At 36.0% G+C, this 14,014-nt stretch overlaps 1 protein-coding gene across 2 annotated transcripts in view; it reads left to right on the top strand.

The window, feature by feature from the left end:
* The window catches only part of LOC150099998 (phospholipid-transporting ATPase ABCA3-like), a 728,766-nt gene that overhangs the window by 681,933 nt on the left and 32,819 nt on the right, over positions 1–14,014 (top strand). For both annotated transcript variants that reach the window (XM_090402469.1, XM_090402468.1), the window contains one exon: positions 2,933–3,155. In XM_090402469.1, coding sequence (XP_090258595.1) covers positions 2,933–3,155 — 223 coding nt within the window. The remainder of the gene's footprint in view (positions 1–2,932; positions 3,156–14,014) is intronic.

The following is a 14,014-nucleotide window of genomic DNA, read 5'->3' as shown; positions in this document are numbered from 1 at the left end:
AGGAGCACTGATATATAATGGCATGGTGTTCAGGACACATTTACAACAAATATCACTTGCCGGTCACTCGGTCTGTAATCTCTCAATCTATCCATGATTCACCATCAATAATATACAAAACATGAGCCCCCATCTCAATCATCAAATCGAACTCCCAGGTGATACTAATTAATTATAGTCCTTATAAGGACTGGCTTAAAGGGGCGAAGCAAGAATGCTTTTCATCTTCCCCGTTATCTGTAGAGGACAGTGTAGGGATAAGGTGTTATTGAGCTATTAAAGCTCTGATCATGGCAGGAGGGTAACAGCAATAGCCGAGCCTCAGTTAGAACTTCATTAGCTACAGCATTGCCATCCATTACCCTCCAGGTGATACTAATGTTGAAGTAATGCAGAAGTCATATTTTCATATACGAGTTGCCAAAAGGTATCACAACTTATTATAAAATTACTCTGGATTAGAGAAAGTTGTTGGAATTTTTTTCACTTGGTTATGCTATAAATTAAAGATACCAAGAAATTATATACCTGGTTTAATCCTTTATCCAAGTGTAAGCAAACAAAGTCACTGCCAACTGGAGTCCTACATTAACTGTTATACAGACAATACCTTTCATAGGTAATACTAATGTTGAAGTAATGCAAAAGTCATATTTTCATATACGAGTTGCCAAAAGGTTCATCATCATCATCATGCGTATCAAGGATTTAGGCCTAGCATGGCCTGTTCCGGCCTTAGAAGTCATCGTTTAAGAGGATATCCTGGTTTTTTCCTAATAGCTTGTACTTTAAGGCTTGTTTTGGTGATCTTTCTGTTTTCATTATTCAAACGTGTTCCATCCATTTATGTTTATATTTTTTTATTTTTTCTATTATTGGTTCTTGGTTTAATTCTTTCATAATTTCTTCATTTCTTTTGTGATCGAATAGGGTATACTTTGCAGTTTTTCTCATAAACTTCATTTCTGCTGTTATTAATCTTTGCCAAAAGGTATCACAACGTATTATAAAATTACTTTGGATTAGAGAAAGTTATTGGAAGTTTTATCACTTGGTTATGCTATAAATTAAAGATACCAAGAAATTATATACTTGGTTTAATCCTTTATTCAAGTGTAAGCAAACAAAGTCGCTGCTCACTGGAGACCTGCATTAACTGTTATACAAACAATGCCTTTCATACCTCTCTTTCATTCATTCGTTGTCAGGGCACTCACAAATACTTCTGGCAATACATTCCCCTCATCATCACTCTCCAAGCAAAAAAAAAATGCATATACATTGGTATACTTAGGTTTTGTAAAAGCTTTTGACAAACTGTTAAGTAAATTAAAATGGATGGGATTGGATAAGACTTCTCAGTTGGGTCAGTGACTGGCTGTCAGAATAGGTATTAGAAAGTTGTATATGGGTGTGCAGTAACTTGAAAGAGGAAGGTCACTGAAGTGAGCTGCTACAGGGATCAGTTTTGTCACCATTGTTGTTCAATTTGTATATTAATGATATTGGAATGGGTTTAACTAGTGATATGCAACTGTTTGGCTGTTTGCAGATTATGCAAAATTGGGGAGAGAGCAATGCAGAGTCAAGCAGATATTTTGCCCTTGTAGGAGGACTTCAATAGATTGCAAGAACTATTAGTTCAATGTTGCAAAATGTAAGTTTTGAAATGGTAAGCAACAATGGAATGTAGGTAGAAGAGATGAGAGATCTGGAAGTGGTGGTGGACTAGGACCTGAAATTAAGGGACCACATTGCACAAGTTGTGAAGACATCACATCGTATAATGGCAATGATGCGGGGGACGCTGACCTGCAAAAACAAAGAGGTTATGATGCCGTTGTATAAGACTTTGATCAAGTCTCATACGGATAATTGTGCACTGATTTAGTTGCCTGATTTTCATGGTGACCAGGATATGTTAGAAAGGATCCAGAGTAGATTGACAAAGGTAGTCAATGGTCTTTGGAATGTAGAGTATGAGTACAGATTGAGAGAATGTAAATTGCAAAGTCTCATAATGGAGGAGGAGCAGGAAGGAGAATGAGGCATATACGAACTAGTCAGGGGGTTGTTATCAGGTTGACATGGAAGAGATTTTTCGTAGAATGGAAATGGGGTAGAACAAGAAGCCATTGCTGGAAAGAAGGGTATGTATGAACAGAGGAGTGAGGAGATGGTTCTTTGCATGGAAAGTGGTTGGTAAGTCAAATGCATTGCCTGAGTGTGTTGCGAATGTAGACACATTGAATCAGTTTAAGATGGTTGAATGAGCATTGTGTGCGATAGTATGCATCTTCCACAGTGAATCTCTCACTCCATGAAGATCAGATGTTAATAATAATAATATCTGTAGCAAACATTTATTCTGTATACATTTGTTTACAGAGTAAAATTTTAATATCGGAGTCAAACACCACATCCTCCTATCTCTATTTCTGTCAGGATGTCATCCTCATCCAGCCACTTCTCACTTATTCCAACAATTTTTGGTGGATGAACTCAGTCATAGTAACAATTTTGTTCCCCTTACTTGCCAATACTTCTAGCATTCATATTTCATTTCTGGATCTATGACAAGTTTCACTGAAATCACTTATTAGATGTGACTTCTCCATGCCTTCCTCAAGTCATTCCTCTCTCTTATAAAATAATATGTGAGTAATACATTAAAAACATTGGAAAACTACGTACATTACCAATACTGGATGTAGCTATGTCTCACAGTCTTAAAATGCCATCTGTCTAACATAGTGTAGTATGTTTCTTGGGGGGAGGGGGGGGGAATTAAATATTGAAAAAATAATAGCTATGTTTGAAAAAGAATAAGAAGTTTGTATTTGTCTGTTTGTTAAAAATATGGTATGACATATACAAGTAATTGCATAAAACTGACTTAATATTTAAGTATTTGTATTTTTCTTTGTTATAGCATGGAGGAATGTGAAGGACTTTGTAGTCGTCTGGCAATTATGGTAAATGGTCAGTTTCGCTGCATGGGTTCTATTCAGTACCTTAAATCAAAGTTTGGACAGGGATTTACTATTATTGCAAAGCTACAAAGGCAACAAGTCCAAAACCCTAGTGCATTACAAAATTTAAAAGATTATATTACAAGAAATTTTCCGGCATCTATACTGAAGGATGTAAATCAGGTAATAGAAATTTTATTTTTTATGAAATGTGAAAAAAAAACATTTTATACAAACTTTTTGTCATGCTACTCTCTCACTATTGTTAAGTACTAAGTACAAAAGAAACAGTATATATTACAGCAGAAAGTTCTGTGGTTAATTTCCTTTGGTTTCAATGCTATGAGATAGCCATTCATTATTAAAAAATTCTGGAAACAATGTCTTATATTAAAACTTCAGTTAATATAAACCAAAATAATCACCTAATGTTTCAACCTTCATATCAAGGTCATCATCTGGAGTATACACACACATACAAAGAAATAAGGTACATTACATACACAGTATGTTAAAGTCACACTAATTTGGTCAACTGTTACCACTGCTGGCCTGGCCTGGCCTCTGGTGAAAAAAAAAAAAAAACTTCAGAGCTAGAGTCCTGTTATTATCTGTTTGGTTACAAATCACTAAGAGATATATTAAGCTAGAGAGCAGCATGCTCTCACATAAACCAGAACAAAACAGTGTAGATAGTGTCCAATAACAACTGAAATTATTGCTTAGAGTGCTAAACTAAGGTTTTGCTGGAGAACTTGAATTTAAGTGGGCTGAATGTGTGACACCAAATTCTTGAGATTTTTATGCCATGTTACTTGTTTAGATAAGGATGGTTGATCAAAATTTCACAGGCTTCTTTAAATTTGCATTCATATCAGTTTTTTGTATGATGTAAAGAACAGGTACCTTTCAAATCAGTTTGGTGTAGAGTGTTAAGAGCATGATCTGAAGAGGCCTGCTTTACCAAAATTGTTAAATTTAATGTGTCATTTGTGTTCCTTTTTCATCATCATCATCAAATTCCTGCCAGGTACCCACAAGGGGTCTACAGGATATCATAGTACTACATAAAAAAATTATATCATTACTAACTTCCTATCTACAATTTTCCTCCAAATCAGTCTGTTACTTGTCAAGACTCCAACATTATCAGATCTTATATTTCTATCATCTGAGGCACTTCATACCGTATCAATCCACCTATATCTTGGTCTTCCTCTGGGTCGTTTTGCTGCCAACCTGGCAGAGAACACTTGTTTTGCTAATCTTTCCTCGCCCATTCTGTTTAAGTGACCATACCACCTGAGATTAGTTCTGCTAACGCATTCCTGGATGCAGACAATGTCAAGTTCTTTCCTAATATCCTCGTTTTTAATATGATATTGCCATTGATGCCATCTGTTCATGCCTATAATCTTTCTAAGGACTCTCATATCTGCGGTCTCTAGTCTTTGGTCAAGTGTTTTACTTCTGACCCAGCTCTCAGATCCATAAGTTAAAACTGGTTTGAACACTGTCTTGTATACAGCTAATTTAGTGTTCCGACTAATTTCTCTCTTATTCCATATGAATTTATTCAATTGACTTCCCACCATACCAGCTTTGCTGATTCTGTTGTCTATTTCTATATTTAATTTACCATCTTCAGTAAAAATCGTGCCTAAGTAGCTGAAATATTTTACTTGTTCCACAGGTTCTCCATTCACAACACAGTTGACATTTTCAATGATTCTGCCTATTTTCATTGTCTTTGTCTTTTTATTGCTGACCTTCATACCATATCAATTACAACAGTTATTCAATTTTAGCCAGAAAATCTTGCAGACTTGTAGCAGATTTATTTAGAAGTATAACATCATCTGCATAAAGCAAAGAGCTGACATTAACATCTCCAATTTTGATATCATGTTTAATACCACTTTCCTTCATAATGTGATCCATAGTGATAATGAATAACAGAGGGGATAATGTGCATCCTTGTCTCACACCAGATTTAACATTAAACCATCTTCCTGTACTTCCTTCAATTCTAATTGCTGACTTACAACTCAAAGAAAGACTAAGTATTGCTTGATATAATGCCCCATTGACACCATATAACTGTAGCGTATTGAATAGCTTCTCCCTTAGCACTTTGTCATATGCCTTTTCCAAATCGACAAAACTTAAATACAAATCTTTGTTATATTCCCATTCTTACTCGACTATTTGTCGTAAAGTGAAGATCTGATCCTGACAGCCTCTATTTGGCCTGAATCCAGCTTGTTCTTCACCAAGCTTTTCTTCCACAATTCTTCTCAACCCTTTCTCAAGTATACTTGCATAGATTTTGCCAGGAACACTCAGTAGGGAAATACCTCTGTAATTTTCACATTCAGTTTTATTTCCCTTTTTATATATGGGTACTATGAGAGCTCTACTCCATTCATCGGGAATTCATGCCTCTGTCCAGGCTTTCTGAACTATGCAGTGCAGCCACTGTAAGACTCTTATACCACCATACTTCAGCATTTCTGGTCAAATATCATCTACTTTAGCTGCCTTCCCACATTTCAAGGCTTTTTCTACTTCAAGTATGGATATATATTCCTGCCTGCATGCCTGTCAGTGTTTTTTACCACTGTGCTGCCATCACTGCTTGTTTCATTTAGCAGTTTTTCAAAGTAATTACTCCATGCTTCAAGGATATCTTTTATTTTTTCATGTCACCTTTATCATCTCTAACTCTTTTTACAGCACTCTTTCCTCCATTCCTAAGCTTCTTCAACAACCTCCAGAATATTTTGCCACCTTCTTGATATTTATTTTCTATATTCTTGCCAAAGTCCTCCCATAACTTTTGTATAGCTAGTTTTACACAGTGTTTAGCATTCTTGCATTTGTCTCTATATTCTCTAAGAGCACAAGCTGACTTATTGACAGGAACTTTTGATATGCTTTCTTCTTTTCCTTCACTGCCTCTTTAACTTCCTGTGTCCACCAGGGAGTTCTGATTTTTCTATCCTTGCAGACAACCTCACCACATGCGTCTCTGGCTGAATCAGTCAGTGTTTTCTTGAAGGCTTGCCACTGAATCTCCAAGGTTTGGTTCCTGTTCTCAAACTCTTTTATTTTTTCTTCAATAATCTTTGTGTATTTTAGTCTACAGTTCACATCTGAGAGCTGCTCAACTTTTATCCACTTTAAAACTTTCTTACATGTTATTCTTTTCAATATGAAATTCAATTTTATCCTGCTCAAGACTAAATAGTGATCACTTCCAATTTCAAATCCTCTGTACACTCTGGTGTCCTGCACCAGGGAGAAAACATCACTATCAACAATAACATAGTCAATGAGACGTTTCTTAATCCTAGCCTCTTCTCTCCATGTGAATTTGTGCACATTTTAATGTTGGAACATGGTGTTAGTAATAACCAGTCCATGTCCTGAGCAAAAATCCAACAGATATTTGCCATTATTATTAGCTTTGCTCTTTTCTCCAAATTTTCCCAAAATATTTTTGTATGTCTCACAATCATTTCCTACTCTGCTATTTAGATCCCCAACAAGGACCAACTTTTCCTTTTTCATTGTGTCAGTTGCTTTTTCTAAAGCATCAAATAATTCCTCCACTTTTACCTTAGTAGAACCTTCTGTGGGACCATAGGCACAAATAAGTCTCATTGTCCAGTTCCCCATTCTCATATTTGCCCACATTACTCTACTTGAGACTGACTGCCATTCAAGAAGATTAGCCTCGTATTTTGTGTTGAATACTATGGCTACTCCTTTTCCTTGATTGTCATTGTGTTCCTTTTTATGGATAAGAATTGTGCGTCCAGTTTCATCGATATAAGGTAAATTACAGGTGCAATAGATTCAATATACCAAGGGTGGACTAAGAGAAAGGGATCCTTGGAGGAGTTGAATATATTTTTAATTTTATAGGTGGTTTAAAAGTAGCATTAAGATTGTAATGGTGTAGAATGCTATTTATTTTATCTGATAACCCTTTCATTTATGGGATAGCTATGATTGTGCTGTAATCTCTATTATTCACATTTTTTGATTAAGTTTTATGAAGAACTTTATTGATGGTAATTTTGCTGTAGCCATTGTTTATGAATGTATTCCTAATAATTTGTAATTGTTTAAAAGCGTTCATTAGAGAAAATTGTTATAGCTCTGTTTTTAAGGATGTTAATGAATTCAAGTTTTTTTGAAGGGTAATGATAAGAGTTAGCATGTATATTTGCTGTTATGTATAGACTTGTGGGGTAGTCGGTGAAAGATAGGCTGCCTGGAAAGACGTATGTCCAATGTATCCAGAAAGGAAGTGCGTTTTTATTTTCAGTAGTAAATTGTATTCACTTGTGTTGTTTGTTCAGGTGCTTGTGGAAGGTGTTTATAGTTTGGTGGCCATGTGACCAGATAATAAAAACATTGTCAACGTGTCTGAGAGCCAAGCTATAGGTTTTAATGTAAAAGAATCTATGGGGGGGGTAAAAGTTCTGATAAACACCTAGAGCAAAAATGATATATTAAAGCACCTGATATAACCTAAAGAAAGAACATATCTCAAAACCTTTAAACTCCCATGTTTGATCAAATTGTAATAATTTGTTCTTTTTCTTTTAGTATATATGACATGTCAGAGGTTTTGAAGAAATTTGATCAAGTTTTTCATGCTACAAGAAAAGTCTGCAACTGATATTCACCTGTAACTTACCTTATACTTTGTGTGAGACTTAAGGGGACTGTGTCCCAGCATGATCAATAGTTGCCAGATTGGTGACCAAGTTTAAAACTGGGCATCCTGAGACAACAGATACCCCCAGGTCAAGAAGGCCTTCCACGGCGATCACTACCGAAAACATTGATGCAATGCATGCCATGATCGTTGATGATAGTTGAATATCAGTGAAAAACATTGCAAAGATTCTGGGGATATCCAGGGAACAATTTTGGGGATCATTATCCACCAATATCTGGACATGCAGAAGCTCTCAGCAAAGTGGGTCCCCAGCTGTTTGAATGTTGACCAACAGAGAGAATATGTGCTGTCATCTCAAAAGATTTTGGATCATTTTGAGAAATCAGGTGCATTTTTGGCTCATATTGTGACTCTTGATGAAACATGGCTTCATCACTGTGATCTTGAGTCCAAACAACAGTCATTAGTCTAAGACTAATAACTTCATCTTAATTGCCTTAGTATCCCATAATGCAATGCACACATCTTTACAGACCTCTATGATGCTATACATTATGGGAAAGAGACGTTACTCGGATCGATTTCAACTTACTTTGAGGTCTCGTCGGTGGGAGCCATACCCAGAAGTAATAGCAAGGGTGAAATAATGCAGAAGTTGTATTTCCATATACAAGTAACCAAAAAGTGTCGATCCTTATTACTGAAATACAAGTGGATTAACTTTCAACATCTATCTCTAATCTTATCTTCTCTATCTTCCCTGAAAAATCCTAAACCCTTCACATTCTATCTAGCCAAGTCTCATTAATACCTATTACTTTTGGCGAGGCTGCACTAACCCAACACCAAAAACTTCTCCCTCTTATTCCTGATATATATTTGCCATTAGTATATAGAAACAGCAGCATTCATTTAGGACTGCAATCACCCTTACTTCCTGAATTGACTACCCTATTCAATATTTTTGCTTGAGAAACTACATTCTGCACTTGTTCATTCTCACACTCACATTCCTTATGGGTGCCTTCACACAAACTCACCTGCTTCCACCCTAATTGCTTAAGTTTTTCCTTTGAATTTGCACTTCAGCATGTTTGGTGAACAAAGCTCTCTAGACACCTAGCACCAAAACCATTTAGATGCAGTCCATCAGCATTATATAAATCATTCTTTCCATCAGACCACAGATCCACAAATCCTACATCATTCCTTCTGCACAACCTACATATTGATTCATTTGCTACCAATGCCCTCCTATTCAGTTTATCTTTGTCATACCATGGCAGGAGGTTTACAATCTTCACCTTCTCACTCTTCAGGTTTGCTTCTTTTAACAACTCCTTTTCATCCTACCTCATATAATACTTCTCACCTCTCAGATCATTTGTGCCAACTTAGAAAATTAGTTCTTTTTTTGCATCACCTTTTTTGCATCACTAAGTAATGGATATCCATCACTTAGTGAAAAAGCTGTGAAAATCTTTTTGCATTTTCACCTACCTGCAGATTCGAGAGAGTTTTTTCAACTTGCACCTCATTGTGGTTGAAATACTAAAATAAGCTTGATGCAGAACAAGATTTTAGACTATCAGTCCATCCTCCAAATATTGCTACAAGTTGTTTGACTAAATGAACCCAACAATGAAATAAAATTTATGCTTTGTTTTGATTTTTAACCAGGGGTCACCAAAGATCCCCCCTCCCCCATTTTTGATAATATGTCCCATTAAGTCAACAGGAGTTCCAAGTGAATAATGATACTGTATCATTGTTTGAAGAATATTTCCATTATGTGAAAACTGTCCTAAGAAGAAATATAAGTCAGTAAATAATAAGAACAACAATAAAAATAACATTGATTTTTTGTGGAAATATGATTTTTTACATTAATTTATTTTTTACTAGAATGGCTATTTAAGTTATACATATTCTGTTTTTTTTCTTAAAGTTAAAAACAAAAGTTTAGAAAATTTTTTATTAAATAAAAATATATTAAATAAAAATAAATATATTTTCTCCAGTTTGCAGTTGCTTGCAAACTGGAGAAAATATAATATCACCACAGTGAGTAGATATTTGCAAAATCTACTCCCTGTGGGCATGCATATTTATCTAGCCCTATTTATAACTATATATCAGTATTATGTTTCAGGATTTTATTATATACATAGCTTGTAATTAAGTTACTATGCAGCATTATATTGTGATAAATAATTATCTTTTCCATGCTATTTTTTTTTTCATTCTCAAAGACCAATTTCATGCATAGGTACTGTACTTAATGATAATTTCATGTTATTAAATAATAATATCATCATTATCTGGATATCTCCATGGAGTCAGAAGGCTCCTCACTGGAGACCTATATTAATTGTTATACATGCAATGCCTTTCATACCTCTCTTTAAATATTCATTCACTGTCAGGGCATTCACAAATACTTCTGACAACTCATTTATCAAAGCAAAAAAAAAAAAAAGTAGTCTGCACACTCTTATTAACCACATCTTACTCAATTTCCAAGGATGACCCTTAGATCTCTCTCTCTCTCTCGTGCTTTTTGTCATGTATATTAAAGCATTTATAAGTTTCTATCATGCCCCTCATTTCAGACTATCGAGTAACTTTGCAACTGACACACTTTCAATCTGTCCTCATAGAGAGCATTCCACAGACATTTTACTTACCAGCTTGGTCGCTCACCTTTGCATCTTCTCTTCCACCTTCCGAAATCCAAGAAACCCAGATGACCAAATCCGTGCACACTAGTCAAGATACAGCTGTTTCTAGTTGTCATTGTGCACTTGAACATCCAAATAATACTTGGAGCTATTTTGCCAACTTTTGCAGTATGCCCTCTGAACTTTAACTGTCTGCCATTCCCCCCCCCCCCCCCAAAAAAAATCCCTATCCTCTTTCATTTCCTCCAATTCAGTATGACGATCAATGTGATACACATTATGTAACATTTTTAAACCTGAAGTGCATAACCGTACATTTTGCTACATTAAATCGATAACCATTATCCTTTGCCCATAATGCCAATTTATTTACTTCATCCTGCAGGCATAACCTTCATGAATTATTAATTATCCTCCCCAGTTTTGCATCATTGGCATACAACTGAATATCCCCAATCCCCTTTAAATCATTTCCTATATCATCATTATACAAATTAAAAACATTCTGTAATGGTACAGAACCTTGAGGCACTCCATTAGTCACCCTCATTTCCCTAGATTTCACTCCACCATGTACTGTCTCTGATGCTGCATTTCAGCTATTTCCCCTTTGATACTACAGCTTCATATCCATTGCAACTTCCTCCAATTTATATAACAGTTTCCATGTGGTATTCTGTCAAATGCCTTTGCATAGTCCACTAGTATCATGGTATGGTAATTTCCATTATATAATTGTGCTATCACTCTATTATAAAATTGAGTAAATTACTAAGTCAGGACCTGTCATTTATAAAGCCTTGCCCCCCCCCCCCCCAATAGAGAATCTATCATATTCCTAATTCTTATCCATTCATTACTGGATTTTACCCTTTTCCCAATTCCCATCCTTTCCAATACTTTAACCGCCACTCCTGAGATACTAATTGGGCTGTAATTTGCTACTCTATCTTCCTTTACATAAAGTCTCTTTTATGTAAAGGAACTACTTTATCCTCTTTCAACCTGCCTTGGAACCTTGCCAGAACTGAGACTTAGATTAAACACTTATCAGAGGTATTACCGAATTTCTTAGCACACCTACTACATGCCATCCAGTTCCATTGTTGTATTCATATTGTAATTTTTCAATATGCTGAGCACCTCCAGTTCTTACCTCAATTTTTGTATCAGTGTGTCAAACCAGCAACTGCAAAATCTCCATCTATTGATACTTACTTACTTATGGTGCTATCTTCTATCGAAGGTCAGCGACCATCTTGGCAAACAAACTACATTCTTGAGTTAATCTGAGCAGTTGTATACTGCTCTTTCCTGTCTATGTCTTGATGCTGTCAAACCAAGATATTCTTTTTCTTCCTCTAGTTCCTTTGCTATCAATTCTTCCTACCAAAATAGTTTGTAAAACGTTTCCTTGGACAGAGGAAAAGGATACACAGTAATATACTTGGATTTTGCAAAGACTTTTGATAGAGTACCTCATGATAGGTTGACAGTCAAACTAGAACAGATGGGCTTGAATATTAGATTGGTGCATTGGATTGGAGACTGGCTATCTGATAGGTATCAACAAGTTGTGTATGGGGGAGCAATATCCAGGGAAAAGGAAAGTCACTAGTGGAGTAACTCAGGAGTCCGTTTTAGGTCCATTACTGTTTAACTTGCATATTAATGATATAGGTAAAGATTTGGATGGAGATATTCAGTTGTTTGCAGATGATGATGCAAAGTTGGGATGAACCATGAAGTGTAGTGAAGATGTGGCTTTACAGGAAGACGTGAATAGATTGAGTGATTGGGCATGGAAATGGGGATGTGAGTACAATGTTGCAAAATGTAAGGTTTTAAAATTTGGAAAACAAAGATGGGATGCAGAATTTATGCTTGGTGAGAATATATTGTTGGAGGTACAGGAAATAAGAGATCTGGGGGTGATAGTGGATAAGGATCTAAAATTTAGGGGACACATCGCCAAAATTGTAAAGACAACACAAAGGCTTCTGGGAATGATGCAGAGGACACTGACTGTAGAAGTAAGGAGATTCTTGTTCCATTGTACAGGGTGTCCCAAAATTCACACAAGATTTAAATTTAGCGCCATTTGTGCAGTAAAGTGTTGCCAACGAGAAAAAAAAGACAGCGTGACAGCTGAAAGTTCAGGGTTATTAAAAATGGAGTGCTACACGAAAGAACAACGCATTTTCATTGTTGAGCAATATTTTAAAAATAATGAAGGTTTGGCAGCTACAGTTTGCAATTTTTGTACAAAATATGGTCGGAATAGTGATTTAACTTCAACTGCGAAAAGATTAATTAAAAAATTCGAGGAAACTAGATCAATTAATGATCTTATACACTCTGGGCGTCCTTCAACAAGTCGTTCAACAGAAAATATCGAAGCAGTTCGTCAGAGTGTTGCTAAGAGTCCAGGAACATCAATTCGGCACCGTGGTCTTGAATTGGGCATTTCGATAAGCTCTCTACAGCATATTCTCATGAAAGATTTGCATCTTTATGCTTACAAAGTTCAATTGACTCAAGAACTGAAGCCTACTGACCACACACAACGAAGAGAGTTCGTTGAATGGATTATGGAACAACAACAAGTGGATGCTTATTTTTTGAACAAAATCATCTTCAGCGATGAGGCTCATTTTCATCTTGATGGCTTCGTTAATCGACAAAATTTAGGGTTCAGAAAATCCACGAGTGATTGTTGAGAAACAAATGCATCCACAACGTGTCACTGTTTGGTGCGGATTTTGGGCTGGAGGCATCATCGGTCCATTCTTCTTCGAAAATGCGGCTAGTAAGGCAATAACAGTTAATGGTGCTCGCTATCGCAAAATGATAATCCAGTTTTTTGTGCCTAAATTGCAAGATATGAATGTGGACGACATGTGGTTTCAACGAGATGGTGCCACATGCCATACAGCCTGAGAAACAATTCAACATGTAAGAAAGTTTTAAAGCGAATAAAAGTTGAGCAGCTTTCAGATGTGAACTGTAGACTAAAATACAGAAAGATTATTGAAAAGAAAATGAAAGAGTTTGAGAACAGGAATCAAACCTTGGAGATTCAGTGGCAAATTCTGAAGAAAACATTGATTGATTCTGCCAGAGAGCATGTGGTGAGGTTGTGTGCAAGGATAAAAAAATCAGAACTCCCTGGTGGACACAGGAAGTTAAAGAGGCAGTGAAGGAAAAGAAGAAAGCATATCAAAAATTCCTGGCAAATAAGTCAGCTTTTACTCTTACAGAATACAGAGACAAATGTAAGAAAGCTAAACAGTGTGTAAAACTAGCTAAACAAAAGTCATGGGAGGACTTTGGCAAGAATATAGAAAATATATATCAAGAAGGTGGCAAAATATTCTGGAGGTTGTTGAAGAAGCTTAGGAATGGAGGAAAGAATGCTGTAAAAGGAGTTAGAGATGATAAAGGTGAAATGAAAACAGGAGAAAAAGATATCCTTGAAGTATGGAGTAATTACTTTGAAAAACTGCTAAATGAAACAAGCAGTGAAGACAGCACAGTGATAAAAAAACACTGACCAGACATGCAGTCAGGAATACATATCCATACTTGAAGTAGAAAAAGCCATCAAAGGCTTGAAATGTGGAAAGGCAGCAGGAGTAGATGATATTCGACCAGAAATGCTGAAG

This window comes from Typopeltis vanoorti, chromosome 13 (assembly GCF_054136105.1).
Source record: "Typopeltis vanoorti isolate ZY-2024b chromosome 13, IOZ_Tvanoo_1.0, whole genome shotgun sequence".
NCBI lineage: Eukaryota > Metazoa > Arthropoda > Arachnida > Uropygi > Thelyphonidae > Typopeltis > Typopeltis vanoorti.
The sequence above is the reverse complement of the archived record's forward strand: the minus strand, read 5'-3'. Positions and strand labels throughout refer to the sequence as shown.